The sequence below is a fragment of the Camellia sinensis genome, chromosome 3, assembly GCF_055761805.1.
Source record: "Camellia sinensis isolate YWXY chromosome 3, ASM5576180v1, whole genome shotgun sequence".
Classification (NCBI taxonomy): Eukaryota; Viridiplantae; Streptophyta; class Magnoliopsida; order Ericales; family Theaceae; genus Camellia; species Camellia sinensis.
In genome coordinates this window covers 103070581-103095760 of record NC_138963.1, presented here as the reverse complement: position 1 = coordinate 103095760, position 25180 = coordinate 103070581, and the positions used below count along the sequence as shown (strand labels likewise).

General features: G+C 30.1%; 1 protein-coding gene and 1 long non-coding RNA gene across 2 annotated transcripts; one reads left to right on the top strand and one right to left on the bottom strand.

Moving 5' to 3' along the window:
* Positions 1-1568: 1568 nt before the first annotated feature.
* On the top strand, positions 1569-8681 carry LOC114266075 (uncharacterized). Its single transcript, XR_003630536.2, has 2 exons — positions 1569-1711; positions 8331-8681. It is a non-coding gene; the product is annotated as an uncharacterized LOC114266075 (long non-coding RNA).
* Positions 7876-21659, bottom strand: LOC114266074 (protein DETOXIFICATION 46, chloroplastic). The gene is made up of 14 exons (XM_082920483.1): positions 21024-21659; positions 16166-16260; positions 14773-14881; positions 14564-14619; positions 13400-13455; positions 12282-12420; positions 12026-12163; positions 11874-11942; positions 11652-11762; positions 11260-11388; positions 9266-9343; positions 8809-8880; positions 8525-8587; positions 7876-8433 (listed from the first exon to the last, which is right to left on the bottom strand). Exons 1-14 carry the CDS (start codon positions 21505-21507, stop codon positions 8323-8325), a joined length of 1710 nt encoding a protein of 569 aa, XP_082776609.1. The 5' UTR covers positions 21508-21659; the 3' UTR covers positions 7876-8322.
* Between the last annotated feature and the right edge of the window lie 3521 nt (positions 21660-25180).

Sequence of the window (25180 nt, the reverse complement as noted above, 5' to 3'; positions counted from 1 at the left end):
TGCACATTAAAAAAATAAATAAATATTTAAAACATAAAATATTTATTCCCACTCCAGGGTGGGTTTTGTAAACACTTTGAAATTTTGAAAATTTTTTAAAAGTGATTTTGGAATTTTTTTTTCAAAAAATTTGAACTACAAAAATTCGTTTTTTCTGTTTGTTTGTATTTTTGACATTTAGTGTATTTATGCTAGGTATGTTTAAAAACTTAAAATATTAAAAAATTCAACAAAAACAAAAAAAATGTGAAAAATAAGAAAATAGAATTTTCTAAAAAATGTTTTAGAAAACTCAAAGCAAGCATTACGTTTTAATTTTTATTTTTATTTGTGCTGTAATTTTTTAAAGAAACCCATCTTTGAATACATTGAAATTGCTGCTCTCTTACTCATATTTTCATTCCCAAGTCCAACCTTCCCACATGAGAAAACATAATTAAAAAAAAAAATTTCTAATACCATTTTTTATTAAAAATATTTGTCGTCAAAAAATATTTATGTTGAAAATATAAATTTAAAAAAATTAATGTAAAAACTTTATATTTTAAAACCACTTTTTATTAAAAATATTTTTTGGTAGTTTTCATATTTAAGTTGAAAATATAAATTTTAAAAAATTAAAAATTAATGTAAAACCGGTTTTTCTAAAACAATTTTTCTAAAACCGTTTTTTATTAAAAAATATTTTTGGTCATAACATATTTATTTTAAAAAAAATTAATGTAAAAACGGCTTTTCTAAAACCGGTTTTTATTAAAAAAAAATTTGAACAAAAAATATTTATGTTGAAAATATTTATTTAAAAAAATTAATGTTGAAAAACGGCTTTTCTAAAACCGGTTTTCATTAAAAAAAAATTTTGAACAAAAAATATTTATGTTGAAAATATAAATCAAAAAAAAAAAATTAATGTTGAAAAACGGCTTTTCTAAAACCGGTTTTTATTAAAAAAGAATTTTGAACAAAAATATTTATGTTGAAAATATAAATTAAAAAAAAATTAATGGGAAAACGGTTTTACGAAAACCGTTTTTAATTAATTCAGAATAATTAAAAACTTAATTAAAAACGACTTTAGAAAAGCCGGTTTCTATTTTCAAATTTTATTATTATTTTAATTGATGAATACGGTTTTTCAAAAACCGTTTTCTAAAAAACGGCATTACAAAAATCGTTTTACCCTATTTTGAGAATGGAAAATGTCTCGTAATTCAAATTTTGTGGCTCAAAAGTGGCTCAAATGGCCAGACGTCGTTTTGGCCATTTTTATGTTGTTCTGTACTCAAAATGACGTCGTTTTGGCCATTTGAGCCACTTTTGAGCCACTAAATTTGAGCTACGTAGCATAGTCGTTTGAGAATAAAGGTAAAGGAAAATGTCTCGTAGCTCAAATTTTGTGGCTCAAATGGCCAAAACGACGTCGTTTTGAATACAGATAACGACGTCATTTTGACCATTTGAACCACTTTTAAGCCACAAAATTTGAGTTACGTAGCATTGTCAAAAGGTAAAAACACACCTGAAATGGGACTAAAATGTTCAAAACGGCACAAAGAGGGAAATTGGCCCGATTGCCCCTCTCTCTCTCTCTCTCTCTCTCTCTCTCTCTCTTTTCGTTAGACCCACCCTCTGCTCCGCCTCTCCCTCGCACTCCGGCGACGTCCTTTTGTCCCTCAGTCTCATCTCACTTCCTAAAGGCAGAAATGCAGAGGTACCTCTCATCACAAACCCTAATCTCTCTTTTATTTTTTAGTCTCTATATATGTATGCATTTTTTCAAACAATGGTGCTTTATATGTGTTGTATGAATTTTTTTTTCCCTATGATGTTGTAAATGATTTCTGGAACAATTTTTCAAATGTACTTCTTGAAAAGTTTCATCGACAACAAATTTTGGGCTACTTCTTGAGATTGTTTGATTGAACATTGTGGGTTTGTAATCCTTGCGTGCTAAGTGTTTGATGAAATGCATATGACAATGTACTTTGTTGGAATTTAGTCATTATGTAATCTGTGTAAATTTATTGTTCTATTTTGATTGTTATGGTGTATGCATACCAGGAAGTGGACATTGCCAAATTATTTGGTGTTCTAACACTTACACCCCACACAGATTACACTTACACCCCACATAGACTACACTTGCACCCTATGAATTCTGTACCAATCTCTATCCCATTGACTTTCGTTCAAATCATTTCATTCAAAACAACCTTGAGTTTGTCTGACTGAACATTTATGTGTTTGCAATTGGAAGAAATGACACAAATTGATTTAAGTCTGAATCCTTGCATGTTAAGTGTTTGTTAAAATGCATAGAAGAGGATTAATTGTTTTTGTGGGATCCTTGTATATGAACTTGTTAGGTAATTGTGTTGTGCCCTAAGTGTTTGATGAAATGTCTATGACAATGTACTTTGTTGGAATTTTGTCATCATGTAATCTGTGTACACCTAAAATTAGGGGTAATTTTGTGTTAAAAGTGTTTCTTTACTTTGGCCACTTAAGCAACCCCCCAGCCTATTGGTCAAGAGTCTTTGTACCTCATTTGTAGATTATATGCTCGATTTTCTTCACTTATTAATTGTTTTTATTATATTTATTTGGGGTCTTTCTTATGTAGTGGTTGGGTTTGTACTTTGCAATATTTTTGTGATAATGGGGTCTTATCACTCATTTAGAAGTTATAACCTTTTGTTGAATGTATGTGGACATAGATTTCTTTTGCTTCTATGGGTGGGAATGTGTGTGGGTTTTCTAAATGTAGGGGAAAAAAAGATTTTAGAGTCCAATAATCACAAAAATAGATATTTTTTTGAAGGTTTTATTTGTTTGTCATGGTCTATACATACCCAGGAAGTGGACAATGACACATTATTTGTTGTTCTAACACGTGCACCCTACACAGACAACATTTACACCTCACACAGATTACACTTGCACCCCGCACAGATTTTTACCAGTTGCCATCCCATCGCCTTTCCCTTACTAATTTCATTCAAAATAGCCTAGTACATGTGTGCCTTCCTTTCCTCCCATGTTTTCAATTTGTTCATGTTTCCTATTATCTTGTCAATGCTAATGTTCAACTTGTGTTTTCATACCTCGTAATATCTCTCAATATGGGGATATATATATATATATATTTTTTTGTGTGTGTGTGTGTGTTTTGTTTTTTTTTTTTTTGGGGGGGGGGGGTGTGTTTTAAAATATGAACTTAACCCCTTGTAATTTGGTCTAAATTGAAAAAGTAACAGATTCTATTAAAGTTAACAGCAAATATATACCACATTGAATTGCGCGCGTGAGACACAGTAAGAATCCCCAAACTGTACTGCTAAAATGATATTTTGCCCTTTTTGTAATCTTCTTTTTATGTTCCTTTTCTTCGGGTAATTCTCTTTTCACACACCATTTACTGTATGTGCACAAACTTAATGAATTATTATTATTATTATTATTATTTTTTACAGTTTTACCATTTTACAAAATGTCAATACACACACCAAACTTTGAAACTAGATTTTTTCAATAAATATTTTTTGAACTTGGAAAATTCTTAGTATGCATTTTCTTTTTGAAAAAAAAATAAAAAAGAACTAAAAATATGTAAATAGTTCAGCACTATAGAACTGAAAATATGCAAATATATAACAAAGAGGATGAAAAAATTAAAGTCTCATTTGGAAATACATAACCGAAATTATGTAAATAGTTCGCAACAATATAACTGAAAATATATAAATGGCTCCAAAATATAAACTTAACCCCTTGTAATTTGGACTAAATTGTAAAAGTAACAGATTCTATTAAAGTTAACAGCAAATATAAACCACATTGAATTGCGCGCGTGAGACACAGTAAAAATCCCCAAAATGTACTGCTAAAATGATATTTTTTCCCTTTTTGTAATCTTCTTTTTATGTTCATTTTCTTCGGAAAATCCTCTTTTTACACACCATTTACTGTATGTGCACAAACTTAATGAATTATTATTATTATTATTTTTTTACAGTTTTACCAATGAACAAAATGTCAATGCACACACCAAACTTAGAAACTAGATTTTTTCAATAAATATTTTTTGAACATGGAAAATTTTTAGTACACATTTTCTTTTTGAAAAAATAAAAAAGAACCGAAAATATGTAAATAGTTCAGCACTACAGAACTGAAAATATGCAAATATATAACAGAGAGGATGAAAAAATTAAAATCTCATTTGGAAATACATAGCCGAAATTATGTAAATAGTTCGCAACAATATAACTGAAAATATATAAATGGCTCCGAAATATAATCTTAACCCTTTGTAATTTGGACTAAATTGTAAAAGTAACAGATTCTATTAAAGTTAACAGCAAATATAAGCCACATTGAATTGCGTGCGTGAGACACAGTAAGATTCCCCAAAATGTATTGCTAAAATGATATTTTTTGCCTTGTTGTAATCTTCTTTTTATGCTCCTTTTCTTCGGAAAATTCTCTTTTCACACACCATTTACTGTATGTGCACAAACTTAATGAATTATTATTATTATTTTTTTTTACAGTTTTACCATTGAACAAAATGTCAATACACACACCAAACTTTGAAACTAGATTTTTTCAATAAATATTTTTTGTACTTGGAAAATTCTTAGTACGCATTTTCTTTTTGAAAACATAAAAAAGAACCGAAAATATGTAAATAGTTCAGAACTATAGAACTGAAAATATGCAAATATATAACAGAGAGGATGAAAAAAATTAAAATCTCATTTGGAAATACATAACCGAAATTATGTAAATAGTTCGGAACAATATAACTGAAAATAGATAAATGGTTCCAAAATACAAATTTAAAATTATAAATTTAATTCAAAAGTATAGAACATAACGTTTTTCCTTTGTTCAATAGTTGTATGTCAAAAATTTATATTTGATTCAGAAATATAGAACTAAAAATTATTATCTTATTCGGTTCTTGATTGTCGAATTTTTAAAATTTATTCGGATAACCAGTGCCAATGGTTTTTATTCTCTTTCCTAGTTAATATGGAACGAATAACAAAAATAGTGAAACAATATGTTTTGTTTTGTTTTTGTTTTTGTTTTTGTTTTTTTTTTTTTTTGCGCTTCAATTGCGAGAGTATTGTTGGAGAGTGATGAAAAATGCTGTGTGTAGGCACAATTTAGGTTTATGTGTGGTGTAAGTTTATGTTTTGTATGATGTGTGTATATAATGTATTGGGTTTCTGTGTTGATGTGTGCACACATTATATTTCAGGAGTATGTTTGAAACATTTAGTGTGTGAAATGAGTAAAACAAAATAAACAAATTTATAAATATGTGCACCAAAAAATGATGTGCACAAAGAGTAAATAGTGTGTGGAATAGAATTGAGTGTTGCTATTAGCATTCTATCAATTATTTTGGACTCTCTATTTTTTTAGCTTTCTTTTTTATTACAATATAACCTCAAATAAAATTACTAAAATAGACATCAATAATTTTCGGACATCCCATCTCATAATTAAGTCCGCACACCCACTATATCATGGGTTAGGGTTTATGAGAGTATCCACATCCATCACCACCCATCCATCTTTCTTATCCCACCTTCAAAATCTACACACTCTCAAAATCTTAAAAACCCTTTGGCAGCAATATTCTAGCGATAACGGTGGCAACTATTTGATTACCTACACTTCTCCAGCAATAACTATGAGTGGAAGTTTTTTCGGCAATTACAACTCCATGAGATGAGAGGAGTACAACAGTAAAAGATCAGAGGAAATTCATAGCTTTGATGGTGTTCTTAGCTCAGAGGAGATTGACCTTTTAAGAGTAAATTTCTTGAAAAAAATAACAAAAATAATAAAAATTGTTCGTCATTTTTTCAAGACTAAACTTCCGAACATATGACCAAAATTAAAAAACACAGGTCCGAATATTGTTTATTTGTTCGAGAATTGGTAATCGAATGCTTCTTATTTGTTTGGAAACAGATAATCGAAACTCGTGGAGATCTAGAACTCACAAAAGGAGAATTTTGAATCAGCAACAAAAAACTTTACATTTATTTTTTTCAGATTATGTACAAGTATGTGGAGATGAAGTAATCACTTTCATGGGTTTTGTTAGGGTTTTAGGAAAAGAGGCTTTTTGGGGTGTGATGGTGTACATTCAATTGAATGGGTAAAATATTTTCACAAGGATAATTTTAGTATTATTTGGTGGGAGAAAATAAATTTTAAGAGTTTTAGAATTTATAAGTGAGGGGCCAAAGAAATTGGGAATTGAAAATAATTAATGGGTGCTAATAGCATCGATCAATAGAATTACCCACCTATTTCTTCTCTTCTTTCTTCCTCCTTTGCCCTTTCATCTCAGCAGCTGACCTACTCTACCCTCCTCCTCCTTGTCATTGTCCATTCTCTCATCGCTTTCATCTCCTTTTCTTTTTTTTTTCTTTTTTTTCCATGGCTATTTATTGGATGTGTGTATGCATATATGTATTTATGTATATGTTTGTGTGTGGGTCTTCTTGCCTTGTTTGGCTGGAACAATTAGGGTTGCTTCCATGAAGAAAAAAAGTGTGAAGGACAAAAAATCAGCGATAATGCAGCTGGAGGAAAAAGGAATTAGTGATTTCAATTAGTCACATATGATATATGTACATACATATCAATTGATATGGGTTATGCCATTTGTGAGTTAGATTATCACAAATGACATAACTCAATACTATAGAAGTTATAATTATAAAAAAAAATTAAATTGAATTATAACCAAACATTGATGTATAACTAAACAACTTTTAAATCATAACTAAAATAATATCATAACTAATATCACAGTATATCATAACTAATAAACACATTAGAAGGTGGTTTGACAACACCACAAATAAGTATAGCTTATCTGTTACAAGTTATCATATCATCTCTTTATTTTTCTATACATATTTTCATAAAAAGCAAAAAAACCATTAGGCTATACCCAAAGTACCCCTAGGTCATAACAAAATATACAAAGATTGTAACCAAAACTACATATATAATTTTTTAATTGATATATATATATATATATATATATTTACATACTATGTGGTTCCAATTTTAAAAATCTTTTTTGTTTTTGTTTTTTGTTATGACCTGCAACATGGACGCAGTGGGTTTGGAATTGAAAATTCTTTCTTGGATCGATTCTATTAGCAAGGTGTGCGCGATGTAAGTCAATTTGGTTTGAGAGTCAAATTATAAATCAAAATGTGAATGACATATTAATAAATAATCAAATCGTGGTTTAGATGGTTCTAATTTTAATCAATTTGCTAGTTGCTTAAAAAATTATAAAACATTTGCATAATATAACACTAATTTATATAATATTTTATATAACACTAACTAATTTTATATAACATTTTTTAAATATATAATTCTAATTTACAATAAATTTCACATCTTAAATCTCTCTCACACTTACTTTTACTTTGATAATTCATTAGAGATGAAAATAAAAAATAAAAAATAGATATATATGTATTAACTATAGCAAATTTGAAAAGCGGATTATAAATTTCGAATCGCGGTTTTAAACTAACCCGCTGTTAGCCAGCGAATTGGTGTGGATTGAGCAATATTTTACACAGTCCTAATATTTAGCTAAGAAGAGGTGCTGGAAGTGAGGTAAGGGGCGGAGAAAGCATAAAGCAGAAAAGAAGGAAAAGAAAAAAAGAGAAACAAAGGGAACGAAATGGAAAGGAAATGAATTCATCTGGTTCTACGATTGTGATGGTATTGAAAAGAAAATTAGAGTAAAATTTCAGGGTAATACAAACTTTTTATAAATATTGTTAACACAGTTAGTATTTGCATCACTCCAAATCATAAGCGGGTTAAGTGTATATTTATAGAATAAGGGAGTAATATGTTTTTTCAGTTAAACCACATGGTGATAAAATTTAATTAACTGTTTTTTTCCCCCCTGGTTTACAGGCCCAACATAAGACTAGAATTTTGAACTATCATTTGTCTTTGAACATCACATGTGCTGACTATCTAACCAATATTATTGGCAACAAATGAATAATATTCCTAGAAAACATTCCCAGTTGAATACCGGCCCTAACCAAAAAAATGAAAAAATAAAAATGAAGCAGAAGCAGCCAATTCAGTACTAATAGTTTGACAGATATGTATGCTGGAACAGCTTGTGCTAGTGCATAACTAATGCTTTTGTAGCTTGATTGTGAGCCTTCAATGAGTAATGACAGCTTCACCTTTGGCATGTTGTAGTAGTCTCACTTTCCAAATATACTGACATTGAATTGGAAACTATGCAGCTTTCAGCTTTCCCATATTGTAGTTACTAAACCGCGTTAAATCGTCAGAGAATAGTACGCCATCTGGCGAAATGAGGCGGCGAAGAGCAAGGATAAACCGGGCCTGAAAAAAGGGGTGCAGGGAAATTTCTTTGCTCATTCAGACAAGTTCAAATAGAGAAAGTTCACATGATTGCTGGAAATGTTTTTCTTACCCATTGAAATCCCACGAGTGCACACCAGCAGCCTGGCAGACCGTATCCTCTACTGCTGACAAGCTGTCAAGGAAAAAGTAAAAAAGAAGAAAAAAACAAGTATTGTTAATGGCTTAAGTAAGTAACTTAAGAGGTTGATGGAAGAGAAATTTATTTATTTGTTGGGTTTGTTCTCTTTTTGCTAGATTCATCTCATTTTGGGTGATTGAGAGACATCGTCGAATTTAGAAACAACCAAGGCGAAAAACAATTGGTGCTAGGGAACCAAGAAAGAAATCTCATACCAACAGGAGAAGAGAGCCCAAACCGAAACACCCTGTCATTGTTAAACTAATAAATTTGAGATCCCGTCCTGCCTGCAAAAGCAAAAACAGATACATTGATATGCCACAACACTAATCTCTTATGCAAATGAATGCTCTATTCTAGAGCACAGAATGAAAAAGAAACAACTTGACAATTCAAGATTCTCTACATACAGGAGGCAAGACCAGGAATTCATATAAGCTTCTATCCACATCTCAATTAGGACAATGAGAAATTAATTCAGCCAAGCAAGATTGTAAAATCATCGATCTTTAACTTATAGCAAGAAATGCATAGGCTGTTAGGACAAGCTAAACATTATTATCTCTTAGAATTGTAATTCCAAATCTGCTTTTCATTTACCAATATACAGAGTACAGAGACTTCAGAAATTTTTTAAAGCACCATTAGTGCAGAAGTCAAGGTAAAACATACCAGCAATGTTCCCTCAAAGCTGTGAGTACAGGGTGTCACACACAGCGCGATAAAAAATGGAACCAACACTTTGTGCATCTGGATGAACGAAAAAACAAAGGACAAAATATTAGCAAAAACAAGAAAACAAGTTCCCAAACTTCCCGTTCGCACAAGTATGAACACAAATAGGTTTTAAACAAATAATTGCCATTCATATGTATTTTATTTAAGATGATATAAGAAAAATGTCTTGATTAACAATTAATTGAGCTAACAACGAAACTAAACATATTACAATCTCATGTTAAAGATAAGTAACTAAGCTCTGTCTGGGAAGAGTTATTCCAGGTTTTTTTGGCTATTTTAGCCACAAAAAACAAAATTAGCTATTTTAGTTACAAAAAATAAAATATCACATCCAACTCAGGATCATTACACTATTTTCTCACAAAAAAGCAAAAAAAGCTAAAAAAGTCAAAAAGTCCTTCCCAAACCAAGCTTTTTAGCCCAGGCTAAAATAACCAAAAAAGTCAAAAAGACAAAAAGCCAACCCATTTTCCAAACGGTGGCTAAGGATAACACAAAGATCTTTTTGTTTGAATGTTGAGGACTTGTATCTCTATTTTTATTAATTTTTTTCTTGTTGAACCCATGGATTGGGTTGGAACTGAAATGAGCTAAAGTAGCACAAAAACAAGATATCATTGATATAGGTAAACAGACAACTCAGTAAATCAGTTGTTGAAATCCTGACAACCACACTAATACTGTGTTTGGTTAGAGAATTTGAGAATGAATTTGAAAAGAAAAACAAAAAAGAGGTGTAAAATTAGATAAAATATAAGTATATTTTATTTACATTTCACATATCTTTTCTCTTTTTCTTTCCCTTTCTAAATTCCTTCTTAAATCTCCCAACCAAACACAGTGTAAAAGAGCACATATTAAGAAGTAGACGCTGCAAGAAATGGAAGTTGTAGTTTCTCATGATGTAGCAACATATTTTTATGTGGTTCTTTCCTTGTTACACACCATTTTACCATTATAACAGAAAATATAAAAAAGGAAAATAACCAATTCGTCCTACTTACCCCTATTTTGAATAAAACACTCCCACAAAGTCTTGGTTTTCCTATATTCCTTATATATCTCTCATGACATTTAAGAGAGTCAACATTTAGAACAATATTTCTATTGTGGATTCTGTTAGTTTTTTTTTTTTTTCCTCCTTTTAATGAGGTGATTGCTAAAACCAAATATTGTTATGGTTTGTCAGAACATTATCAGATTCTGTGCAATTTCAGTTGGATTCTAATTTTTAAGTCACTATTAATTTTTTGATGCATTATGTATAGATCTAGAAGTCCAAATCTAAACGTTAATATTCTATTTGGTTTTGAGATTTCAAAATAATTTTTAAGTTTTTAATTCATATTTTTTTTGGATGTACTTTTTAAATATTTTAGTATTTTTTTTTTTACTTTTTATATCCACTTAATCTAGATATACTTAAAAAGTAAAAAAGTAGTGAAAAATCTTTAAAAATATTCACTAAATACTAAAAAATACAAAAGAATATAAAAATTCAATACATTTTATTTTGTTCTGTATTTATTGAATTTTGTAAAAGTTTCTTCACAAATATTGCATCTAAAAAATATTTGACTAAAATATTAAAAAATATCACTAAAAAAATGCTAATTAAAAACTTAAAAACTGTTTTTGAAATTTCAAAAAGCCAAACTGAGTGGATCTTGTTTATAATTTTTGAGATCCTATTTATGATTTTTTTTTTCTTGAAGTCGATGATCAAATTGTCAGTAGAAGTGTAGCTAATATCCATGGAAAGGGTAAAAGTCGAAGTATAGAATTAATGTAGTTTTGAACTATTTTGAAACAGTTTATTTAAAGTAGGATTAATGGTATTTCTTTGGGAAAACTAGAACAAACTGGTTATTTTCCCTAAAAAGTATTCAAAATTAAAAATAACTTGAAAAGAAAATTGAACTAACCTGCTGTATGACTTTTGGATCAGCTGTGAAAATTCCAGGGAACAACAAAGGAATAGATGTTCCAATAGTTCCCAATATCAGTCCTAAAAATGCTCCAATGATCACCAATGACTTCAACAACATTCGAGCCTGTTAGGCAACATGAACCTTTAAGAGCATGTTTGGCATAGGAAAATCCATTTAAAGACATATATTGTGACAAGTAAATTGTATGCAGTAGTAATAATCATGTCCAAACTTATCATGCTGTCCAGTAACTAAAAATTAATTACTTACCCCCCCCCCCAAAAAAAAAATTAATTGTACGCATACCACATGTTTCCAATGGAAAGCATGGAGGTCAAATTTGGAGTATAGGCGATATAGCATCAATATAAACAAGCGTGACTAACCTTTGCCAGACTTCGATTAGCTCCATACATCAACTCAGGCATGAATGATTGAGCAGTTTGAGAGAGAGGCTCACCCCATACCACACACATGCTGTACAATTGAATCAGGACCTAGAGTAGACAGTGATTTGACAAGAGAGATGTACATTGGTTTGTTACAGATGAATGTTAAATCAAAGAAAAAAGAAAATCGGTGATGGGGAACAGTTGAATAAAACGAACCTGATGAGCAGCAACGGTGACTGTCCCCATAGATGTAGCAAAATAAATAATGAGAGAGTAAAATGCCACCTAAATATCAAATTTTTTTAGATGCGGTGTAGTTATGGGTGAGCAGATACAGCAAGAAAATCAAAGTAAGAACGTGTACACACCTTTGAACTGATTGTTAGAAACACTGGAGCAGCAAGTATGATTATTTGCGTAAGTTCACTAGGTGATGGAGCAGTGATAGCAAAAGCATTATATCCTTTGTCGTTCAGAGCTTGAATCATCATATAAGCTGAAATAACCTGAAACAGATTCTGGTGAGCAGCAAAACTGAAAAAGAATGTACTAACTTTGGTGCATCAACAATGGAAATATGCTAAAGATGATGAAACAAATATATTAAATACTCATTCTGCATACCTGTGACACCATAGTCGCCCAAGCTGCTCCAGCAATACCATAGCCTAAATAACTGCATAGGATGACATGACCAATAATATTTACGGTACTAGCAACTGCCAGAGCCTTCAAAGGTCCCCATGAATCTTTCATGCCAAGACTGTGCACCAGAAGAACATATCAGAATACATATATAGCACTAAGGAAAATTATTTACAAACAGAAAGTTCATACAAAAAATATATCTAGAATGACGTGTCAATGACATTTTTGAAATGGGTGTTTTAATTAGAAATGAAGGGACCAAACACATTATTCCGTATAGAAATTCTATACAAAAATTATGTTTGTCTATATATATTTTTTTGGCACATGATAGGATGTTAGTGGGTTAGTAAGTTAGATTACAATGAAAAGGCCGCAGTCGTTCCATCGACTCGAACCCTAAATCTCTGACATTCTCACTGTCCCAAGTAACGACTACATGGACCACTGGGCCAACTGCCCTGTCGCAAAAGCTTATGTTGGGAGTCAAACCCATACTGTCATGTGTTTATAAAGTTAGAAAAAATATCACTCTATTTTAAACAACCGTCCTCATAGCTACTACTAGATGAAGTTAACAGAAGGGTGTCAGCTGAAACAATATGAAGCCATCATTCTTCAACTATAGGACACAAAGTTCATTTATCTGCTCTGCTTTAGATCTGCCTACATTCCAGCTAACAAAAATGTATAACTAATAAAACAAGAACATGTGGAGCACAAAACATGTTTCAATGACAAAAGTTTATCTTATGTCTAACAAGCATAATATAATATCCTTAGACCCAAGTTCTTTTAAACTAAGCTGTTGATATTTAAAAATAAATAATAAAAGAAAGAAAGAAAGAAAGAAAGAAAGGAAGAAAGAAAGAAAAGTGGGAAAAGGCACTTGCAGCACACACGGACTTGAATGGAAAGCTCATGACTAATGCTTTGCCATAGTGTGTCCGAATGGACAACACAAAACATGGTATGTCAAGTGTCAAGATTAAGCAATGGATAAATACTCTTCCAACACATTCAGTGAATACAAATAATATCTTCTATAAGTAGCATTTGTGAATAATTGGTGGAAAAACACAACATATTTGCACCTTGCACTCTGAGCAACCCATCCAACAAGGACTGCAGGCCATGCTAAGGCTCGAATCTACAAAACAAAATGGTTCAATTTAGCTAAGAAGTAACGGAAACATATAAAACAGAGAAAGATACGATAGTAAATATGTATGAAGAAGGATTCTGTTTAACAGATAGTTAAAGAAGGAAAATTTTACAGCAAAACATGATATAAACATCAATAATTTATAGCTAATGGTGGAGTGATGGTGCAGCTCTTGAATATTTGGAAGCCTAGGGTGAAGCCCGTGGTTCCGAAGGTGTTTTGGTCTCATAAATGTAATTGAAAGAATATCAACTCCAGTGCTACTCTTCATTTTTTACTAGCTAAAGTACCAAAAAGACATACTCTTTATTTTACCTAACTAATTTTTCATTTATATGATCCAACACTACTCTTTATTTTACATATTTATCCACACAAACTAGTTTAAAGAGCCTTCCAATACTCTCAAAATATAGCTAGCATGCAAGAATCTTGTCAAAATGGCTATCGTACTAACTAGCCTTTTTCTTTTTTTTTTTCTTTTTGGAACTCGTACTAGCTAGCCTGTAAGAGTGAGTAAAATAGCATGAAACTAGTTATAATAGCTAACAAAACTATTTTAAAGAGCCCCTTAGAGATGCTTGGATTTAATTACTTAGTATTAGTAAGTGATTTGATTTTGTTTCTCAAGTAATATTAGAAAGGATTCCTAATTAGATTAGGGTTTTGGTCCAATATATGATGGTTTTGAGATTGTAATGATAAGTTTTTTTAAAGAATGTTATTGAGAGTAAACATGATGGCCAATTTGTATGTTTCCTTCCCCCTTCTTCTCTTCTCTTATTCTGTTCTCCATCATGGAGTCTACTTCCCAACTCCATGACTGACATCAATGGGTGAATTAGTTTCCTATCCTAATTGGAAAGCAAAATAATAAACCAACAATTTTTTTTTTTCCTGAAAAAGCATCCTCTATAAAAGCAGCCAATTCTAATTTCAACCAAAAAAAAAAAAAAAAAAGAAAAAAGAAAAAAGAAAAAGAATCCAAAATATATTAATAATAAAGATCATTACGTGAATCTTGGAGATCGTAGGAAGAGTCAGCAATCATGTGACAAAGAACATAAAAGAGTTTACTTAATGGTAAATGAACCTGAACATATTTATTTGCAGCAGGTACAATATGCACATTCTTCGGGCCAGCAAAAGCTGGAAAATGTTATAAACAGAAAATTATCAGTCTCTGGATAATGTCGCTAATGATGAAAAGATACAAACATGAATGACATTCTGAGGTAATCAGGTTATGCCACATGTCCTTTATATATAAAATGATATAATTTTTGAATGAGTATTTATTACCAGTTAGTGCCCATGCTCCCAGGAACCTCATAAAGAAAAACATCAATATGCCACAAGTCAACCCAACAAAGAGCAAAATGGATATCTGGTGTTGCACTTCCTTTTTATCCTGCATCAGTATTGACTAGTTAGTAGATGCGAACAATACAGTAAAGAGCCAATCTATCTCATTTGGTAACAAGTGATGCTGCCAAGAAATTCGGTGCTTGGAGACAACGAAAGCAGACCAGCTTTGATAACATCTTGATTTAAAGCAACAGAAGCGCTCGAGTAAACAAACAAGCAATACCAAGGCGTAAAATTAAAACCTAGATAAAACACACCAAATAGTTATAGAAAAATGCTTACAACAACCATTTGGGCTGTCAATAGTCTTAGTGGATGTGTAAAAATTGTATTGAAATGTGTAGAAAGATAGAAATATGTGAAATTATTTGGAGACGTGTGAAAAAATACATTGAGAGTCGAACATTTTTTTTTACATTTTGTTCCCCTTATCATTAGCATAATCCATATATAGTTATATCTATACAGTTATTGGATATTCTCTACTGTTTTTTGGTCAATTCAAAGGGATATTGAGGAATGCAGATTCTGTTTTGTAAGGCGGGCTCATAATATGGTAGCACATGTTTTGGCAAAGTTTGTGGCTGCTGGGAATGGGAATTATAATTGGGAGGCCCTGCCCCCTGGTGATGGCTGTGCTGTGTGATGTTTGATATTTTCTCTACCTTCTATCAATATATCAATCTTAGGATTAAGGAAAAAAAAAAAAAAAAGTGGCAACAGAGGATTTATAGGAATGTCTTGAACCTGTCTCAACAGTTTGTTGTTTATGCACCCTCATGTTTCGTTTTCGTTAGTGAATCAGCTTTGCAACATTAGAGGCCTTTTTAGGCCATATACAATGTGAATGTGAAAGAGTGATTATGAATTAATGGTAGAGGAATTTTGCAGAAACAAGTCGCCAATAGTTCGCTGCAGAAGCAGCATCCGCAGCAACTACATGGGGGCACAATCAACTGCATTCAATAAGTAATCAAACACCTTATTCTGGTGAATTTATATATTTTATAAAATTTACATCATCAATGACATATCAAAACAAGAACATCATATTTTGATGTGCACTAAATAACATTGTCATTTTTATTAACTCCACAAAGAAAGATGACCGATTAAATTCACAATCTTCCAATATTTCTATGGAGAAAATAAGGCAAGAGAGGGGGGGGGGGGGGGGGTTGGTTGTGGGGAACATTTTTTTCTAGGTATGAACTTATTTTCGGAGAAAACAACACAATTCATTAAACATATATCATAAAAACAAATGTAATCCATGATATGACAGTCTAAAGAAGAACAGCTTTCAACAACTAATCAACAGACTAACCCTTTTGGCTAGGGACGTAGCAACCATATTTGAGGTAGCAATTGAAAGGAACATAAATACATAACTCATATTATCACACAGCACTGTCCCAGGCCCTGCCAATGCAATACAACACACGACAACAATTCAAAGTTAAGTCAAACCAAACCCATCCTTCAAACACAATACACAATGAATCACAGCTCAAAAAATAAAATAAAAAACATAAGTGCAAAATGTTAATGACTGTACATAATAAATTAATGTTATCTTATCTTAGGAGTAATACTATACAAATAAATATTTTTTTAACAATTTAATTTAGAAACTGATGTGATAGTTGAATGGTTCTTGTCATTTAATTCTGAAAAAACAAATAAATTTTATAAACTTTTGGCATGTCATAATCAAAGGTTCTTGATAACAAGTGACTTTAGGTTAAAAAAAAGGAGAAAAAAAACCGACACACTTTTTATTGAATCTAAAACATTTTAAACAAAATTCAATACACTTTTCATCAAAATCAAAAACACTTTTTAACTTTCTCACCTATTTCCAAGATACTTTTCACCTAATCTCAATATTAAACAATACATAAGGTGCTCATTAGTATGCCCTCTGATGAAATTTTAAAATGTGAAATAAAAAGCCACTTCAATCAATAATATAATAACCGGTCAGAAAAAAAAAAATTCAATAATATAATAGGTTTGACACGAGTGAGTTTAAGAAGTTTAAAAAATTTGTTAATTATTACAAGGGAAATTCTATAGTGCACGTACACACCCTTAAAATTTTTGTGTCTTTCGTTATGAATTATTGTGTTGTTAATTATGACTCATTGTGATATTAGTTATGATATTATTTTGTTTATAATTTAAAATTTTTTTGTTATACCTTATGTGATGTGTGGTTATAGCTTAATTATTATTTTTTATATAGTTATAACTTTTATGATATTGAGTTATACTATTTGTGACAATCAAAGAAGTACAGACACGTCAAAATAGGTGCCGTGGTAGTATCGAACACAGAGACACGCCAGGGAGACAGACATTTGCCGTGTCCCTTTAATTTTATTATTTTTTTTGCAAGGGACATGCTAGTAGCACGCATGTCCAAATCTGGATACATAAGGGAACACGGTGACATGCCAAATGGCAAGTCCCTTTAATTTTTTTTTTATTATTATTATTACTTTTTTTTTGCAAGGGACACGTCGGGGACACAAGTGTCCAAATATGAATAATCCATTAATTTGTTTAGTTGTAGTGGCTTATATATTGAATTTATTCTCAAAAAATATATATATTGAATTAATGTTAATTTTTATTAATTTTAATTATTTGATAACATAATATTAATCTACATAACAAATATAAATATTAAAAAAACAATTTCCATGTCTCCCGTGGTGTCCATGTCCCTATTCTTTTAAAATCACCGTATCTCATGTCCATATCCGTGTCTATATCCAAATACGTATGCGTATCCGTACTCCATAACTGACTATCAAACTCTCAAATGGACATTATTATAATCAATGTTTTAAAAACCGGACCGGTGAATGAACCGGAAAAATGATCGGGTGGACGGGTCACCGGTTCAACCGTCGGGTTGAACCGGAATCGAACCGTGACGTCATAAATATATTAAAATTATATTTAAATAAAAATATAAGTAATAAAATTATAAATTAAAATTTTTAATAATCTTAAATATTTCTCTTAATACTTTTTTTATTAAAAAATATAAAAATATATTTAAAAATATTATTAATTTTCATTTTGGAAGAAGAATTTAAATATTTAATATTTCTTCCATATGATTTTAATTCAAACACTTTGATTGAAAGAAGAGCAAAATTTTTGGAGGGATATCAAATTTTAAGTTTCCCTCCAATGAATTTGATTGAATCCCACATAGATTTCTTGAGTTTTTTGGAAGAATTTTTTTCTTATAAATAGATAGAAGCTTTCACAATAATTTCAAGCTCTCAATGGGATTCCTCACAAGAGGAGACCCTTAAAAGAGAGTTTCCAATTAAATTTTTATTATATATATAATATATAATATATATATATATATATATAAAATAAGAAAGAAAGAAAGAAAGAAAATAAAAACACAAGAAAAAAAAAAAAAGAGGCCGGACCGGTTCAATCAACCCGTGGCCGGGTCGACCGGTTCACCGGTTTAACCGGTGGGTTCACCGGTTTTCAAAAAATAGGCCGGTTTTTTCAAATGGCCGGTTTAAGAGGGTCGACCGGACCGGAACCCCATCCGGTCACCGGTTGAACCGGCCGGTCCGGTCCGGTTTTTAAAACCATGATTATAATATTACCTTTTAACAAGGATGGATCTAGGGGGGGCCACACCCCAAAAAATTTGAAAAATATCATATATTATACTAGACATTTTAAAATAATTTAAAATTATAGGAGTTCGCACCCCCAAATATTTTTTAGATAATTTCAAAATTATATAGAGTAGCCCCCCAATTTTTTAAACTATTTGGAATTTTTTTTTTTTGAATTAGTTAACATATATAATAATCTATTTTAAATTTCATGTATATGTATTTTTTAAATTAGGTCAAGATGAAAGCAAAATTTTAGAAACTTTAATGGGTCAAAGTGTAAAATATGAAGCTTTTACAAATATATAAACTATAAGGCTTGCTGGAGAAGCTTGTTCAAACAAAGTACTAAGATTAAAAAAAAAAAAAGAAAACAACTGATCTGAGAGACTTATTGTGATTCGAAAGAGAGGAGAGGAGTGAAGAGATGAGGGAAGAAACGGAGAAGCTTTGTTGTCGGACTTCGTCAGAGCTGGTTGGCGTAAACGGTGGAACCGTGGACTCTCACTGGTAAGTTATCTGATATCCCTTCAGCTTCAATGTGATTATTCTGTTTTTAGACTGAATATTATGATTAATTGTGATTTTAGACTGAATAATGCGATTATTTTTCCATTAATTTGTTATTGGTTGTTATTGGTCACCCATAAGCCTGTAGACAAGTAGAAATCTTCAACCCAAGTTTCAGTTTTGGTATCCCAAACTTGAAAACCCAAATCCCCAACTTCCTACGTCACATAACCCACAATTACACCCCCACTGTCAATAGATTTTGCTCCTCTCTCCAAACACTCTTTTATTTTACTATGCCAATCGAAAAAATAAACACACATACACTCTTTCAACACACACATCAGAAACTATCACCTCTAACATTATCTGGGTTAGCAATTGATTTTGAATTTTTTTAAAAATAAATAATAATTTAATGACAATGTGGGGCCAATGCAAGCTGGTTGTTTTTTTGGGTGAAATTGTGGCAGAGAGGCTGGCATAGGATGGAGAAGCCAGGAGTTGCGATAAATATCTGATAATTATTATTGGTACAATTGTTAACTAAATATTGTGAATTTTTTTTTAATACTATGATTTATTGTAATTGGTAAGTACTGTGTTGTGTGATTTCTTGATAATTGAATAGGTTTTTAGGTTATGATTTGTTGATTTCCTCCAAGAATTTGGATAAAAATCTAAATGTTATTTTGTGCTGCCATATATTTTATGACTTTTAAGAATAGGATGGAAGATGGTTTTCTGGCTAGTTACTTGATTACGTACATTGAAAAAGACATTGCTCGAAGATTTGATGTAGACTCTATCATTCATGCTTTTGATATTATGAAAGAGCGTCAAGCTCAATTGAAGATGCCTAATTTTAGTAAATAAATGCATGTAGAAATAGTTACTACTTTTTGTAAGTGAATATGGGCAAAAAAATATTCTCAATTGTATGATCATCTTTTGGTACTCAACTATATTGACAAGGAATATATAGCTCAATATTTTATCGTAACATTATTGATTTTTTTTCATATTAGTAGAAATTGGTATTGAATTTCAAATTTTATTGGTTAGAGGTTAAACGTACTTTGGCCCCCCAAAATCATAATCCTGGATCCGTCCCTGCCTTTTAATTTTAACACGTATCATTTCAAATCCAAGACGTTTTTATTGCATGTTACATTATTTTATAGAACATTATTATAATATTTTATAGAACATTATTATAATATATATATATATATATATGGGTAAATTACACTTTATTCTCTTCAACTATCAGAGTTTTTCACTTAAATTAAAAATTGATACAATGTATCACTTTCATCTTTTGAAAGTTTTAAATCTAACTCTTATGTCTCTATTATGTTAACAAAATAGATGAAAAAGGTACATGTAATGTGTGCACGTCATATTTATGATAGATCTTTAAAAGATATTTTCATTATAAATATAACATACGCACATTACATACACTTTTTTGATCTGTTTTATTAATAGAATGGACATGCAAGGATTAGATTGAAAATTTTTAAAAGATGAAAGGTACATAGTATCAATTTTAATTTAAGAAGGTAAAGTAAAAAATTGGTAGTAGTTAAAGGAGGTAAAATATAATTTGTTACTATATACAAGTTATATAAATATCATAATCAAATCCTCTTCACTCATAACTAAAAAAAAATGGATACATTATTCCTATGTTTGTTTTAACATTTTGGTTTAGGATTATTAATCCAATGGATAATTAATCCAACAAATTTGTAGGGTTATTAGTAATGGGATAGGGGTGAGATTATTAATCCAATAGATAATTTATCCAATTGGATAGTGAATACCACACTAATTTGATAGGATTATTAATATTTCACTATTAATCATGTGAATCAAACATGACCTATGTGTAACGCCACAATAGCTCATAATTAAAGACCACAAGATTTGTAACTGGGCATATATGTCTAGATAGATATATGTGTATATATAATATTGTTTTGAGTAGTATTTTGCATAGATTACCTAAGGCCGCAAGCTCAAGAGAACTTCCCTGGCCAATGACAGCAGTGTCAATGAGGCTCATCAACGGACCACAAATCCACAACCCAGTAGCTGGTCCAGAAAACTTGACAATCTCTAAAATCTGATCCCAAATGCTACGATCTCCTGCGAACTCTTGTCTTTCCGGCGAAACCGCCACCTCTGTTTCCTCCGGCGTCTCTTCCGGTTGTGCAAAGGGCGAATTAGAAGTGATCTTTTCGACATTTTCATTCGCAATTTCGGGGTCTTCGCTCAGAATTTCTTGGCTTGGACTAATGCAACAAGTTATCAGTCGGCTGCGGCGGCCGGAATAAGTTGCCGGAGAGATTCGAAGATTTGCCGAGATTCGAGAAGAACTTGGGCGGCGATTTTTGGAAGAGGAGTGTAGATGGGATGTGCAATGTGGTTTGAATATGGGGTTTTGAATTGGAATGTGGTAGTGGCGACTTAGGGTCTTAAGATCCATGTTTTAGTTTTCTCAGCTATAATACTCTATGCTATGGCTGAAGAGAAAATGTGAGCTCTATGCTATGGCTGAAGAGAAACAGAGAGAGTGTGAATGTGAGAGAGAGAGAGAGAGAGAGAGAAGAGAGAGAGGGGTGAATTTTAAAAGGGTTTGAGCCGAGTGAAGGATTCGCGGTAATAAATAACAGTCACAAACAGACACCCTACCAGTAAGAACTTGGCCACAGTAGTAGCGGACTCTGGAAATTAAGTTAGAGGTAATGTTTATTAATTATAATTTTTTTAATTTAAAAATAAATCATGAGTAATATTAAGATGATAATAATTTTAGAAGATAAATTTAAACATAAAAAATTATATATTCATTATTAATAAAAATAAATCAAAATTCTATAATAGTGTGGAACAGCTCGATGTGGAACGATGATGTAAATTTATAATTTTAGCACAAAAAATTATGGATCAAAATTCTTAATTTTAAAAAATAAAAACACATCATTTATAGCACAAATTATTATAAAATCTATTTAATTTTTATTTGTCAGAAAAATATTAAAGAGATGACATTGTTTATAAATGGTATGTTTTGAATGAAAATTATTAAATAGTCTTAGAGTACCATACGATGTTGCCCACATGATGCTCAAAGCATAGAAAATCACAAATTACACTAAGTGGTATGTCAACTACTTGAAAATAATGAGTTCATTATATCTAATCTATAATTTTTTTGCTATACTATTGATTTAAACTACTATATAAACAATACCACATAGTGTTCCCAAAATATCAAATAATTACTTGTTGTGAATAATACAATAACTCTTACCCAAAGAACATGTTAAGAAAAAAATAAAATACATTTTATACATGACAAAAAAAAAAATTCAAAAGTGAAGGAAGGCACTAGGCCCTAATGTGACTCCAAATATGACCTCCTTGGTCATATAATATAGTAATGCTGACACTTTAAATGTTTTATCAAATGTTTCACATAGGAGTGAGATGTATATAGGATTCACATAGTATGAATCATATATTTATGTGAGACATTTGATAAAATATTTAGAGTTCTTAGCATTTTTATATGATAATAGCGGTTTTTTTTTTTAAATTTATTGTTAAAACAGATTATAAATTGTAATTTATGTAGTTATAGATTATAATTTTAGTTAGAAATTGTTAATTTATTTGGTGCAGCTACTGAATTATAGAATTAATTGAGTAGTGTTTGATAAATAAATTGTGAAATAACTTTTTGATGTATAAATGTCAATTTTACTTCTATTAACAGTAAATTGAATTAACCTTTATTTTTTGTTATTGATCTGTACTTTGCCCTTTTTCTATTTTAATGAATCCAAAAATAAATAAATCATTTTCTTAGGGTATAATCGTAAAATAATATGCCCACCACAGGAGTTAAAAATCAATAACAGGGGTCGATAGTTTTTCAGAATCAGTTTTTTTGGATTAAAAAAAACTTATATAATCAGAAGTTGTTTGGAATAATTTTAAGTCAATTACTGTTTTTAAACGATGCCAACCAGAATCTATTTATCTACTAATAAGGCTTAGATAGCAATATATTTTAATTAATAATTTTGATGATTTCATTGTTATAGAGAAGATACATAAGAAAAAAAAATTTGGGGGGTGAATTCCGTTAAATAATAATTTTTGATAAGGGGGTATTTGAATTTTTAAAATTACAGAAGTAATTTATATTTTTAAGTAAACCCTAATGATTGTATTTGTAATTTATCCAAAAAAATAAATTACAAAAAAAAAAAAACCAAGAGATTTACCCTTGTAAATCTTGAGTTTTTAATTTGGACAATTTAAACATTAATATTTTTACTTATTTTCAATCTAGGCCATCGTTATGTTTTCGTTAAGTAAAACTGACAAAAAAAATAATATTTTAGTTATTAAGCTCAATGTGTGCACATAAAATGTCTAAAATATTTTTTTTATTGAATTTAATAACTAAAATATTATTTTTTTATTGATTTTTTACTTAACAAAAATAGACAAATAATTTAGATCGAAAATAAATTAAAAATTTAAGATTTAAATTCATAAAATTAAAATTTAAGATTTATTTTATTATAATGCTGGAATTATGATTTTTTTATAATATTTTTCATTGTCCACTCAAGCTTCTTTGAGACTCACGGTTATTTTGGTGATTGGAAAAATAGTCAAAAAGTAAAAAAAAAAATTAGTCTGTTTATTTTTTTGTATATCTTTTCATTAAAAAAAATTAAAAATCAATTAAAATAGTCAAATTTCCAAAATAGGTCTCAACAATTATTTGGAAAAATTACCTATAAGTGAAATTTATTTGTAATTTTTTTTTTAAATTTACAATACATTAAAATTTTTCCTAATTATTTGGAGAAATTATATACATGCCTGAATTGGAGAAAAAAATTATCAATATATAGAGAGGTGCAAGTGGCAATTGCACTCTCACAGTCTTTCATTTACATCCTATCACAAATATATTTATATCTTTATATATAAGTAATTTTTTTCTCAATTCCTACTTGTATATAGTTTCCTTAATTATTTTTGCTCGTGTGTGAGATGAAAGATTTTATATGACTAAAATTTGGGGAGACAAAATCAATACCTGGCGCCAAAAAGAAAAAAAAAAAAAAAGGGCTAATGCACTGCCAAGTTTCCAAAATCAGCACGTGACCAGCGTCTATTCCATGAGACTCCTTCAACCACAAAATAAACGCTACAAAATTTAGAATAATAAGAATAAAAATAAGTCGCATTATTTTCTTTTGAAATTAAAAAAAATTAATTAAAATTAAAAATATTAACATACTATTTAAATTTTTATTAATTATACATTAGTCGTATGAATAAAAAAATAATAAAACATTTCTTTTTACATTAAAATGTATATTTTATCTTAATATGTCACGTGTGATGTGCATTGGTTCGATGATGTTAATCTTACTAAAATAAAAATTAACGTAATTATTTTAAACTGATAAGATTTATGTTTAAATATCAAGAATTGTGAGTATGATTTATTTAAAATAAAATTAAAAAATAAAATATTGTTGAACCCCCACATCTCATGAAACAGCAACTGTATTTCAAAGGAAAGGCTAGTCTGTGTGTGTGTGAATCTGGTTGTGTCAGCCACTGCTAGCGTTGACCCTCTCTCTCACTTACCTTTCTTTAAGCACAGATATATAAGCGTTTGAAAAGTTATTATTTTAATTTTTAATTATTTTAGTAGATTAAAATTTTTATATTTAAAAAGATAGTTGAATTTTTTTATAGTTATATGTGATGTTTGTGAAAAAAAAAGGTAAAATAATTATGAATTTAATATGACATTTTATATTTTATTTTTTTTAATAAATTTTAATCCAAAAAATTAAAAAAAAAAAATCATTGCCAAACACCCCATATAAAAGTGTGTATGAGTGTGAAAATAGTTATCTGCCTTTCAGCCTCTTTAGTTAGCTAGGCTCGACTCAGTGCTTCAAAGTTTAGATGCAGACTGGGAGATGCATGTTTGACTAATCATAATACGGGTTTATTTTATTTTGCATCTATGAATTATTATTAAATTATTTAATTTTTTAATTATTGATTGAATTTATTAAAATTTTAAATTATATAAATCATGATTTGTTTACTTT

Bases quoted from the DNA above. Each gene is read 5' to 3' on its own strand.
- LOC114266074 (XM_082920483.1), bottom strand. From the start codon at position 21,507: ATGGATCTTAAGACCCTAAGTCGCCACTACCACATTCCAATTCAAAAC. The intron at 13,456-14,563 runs GTTCATTTACCA...TTTGTTTTGTAG, and splicing joins CTGCAAATAAATATGTTCAG to ATTCGAGCCTTAGCATGGCC. The intron at 12,164-12,281 runs GTATGCAGAATG...AATCTGTTTCAG, and splicing joins GGGCGACTATGGTGTCACAG to GTTATTTCAGCTTATATGAT.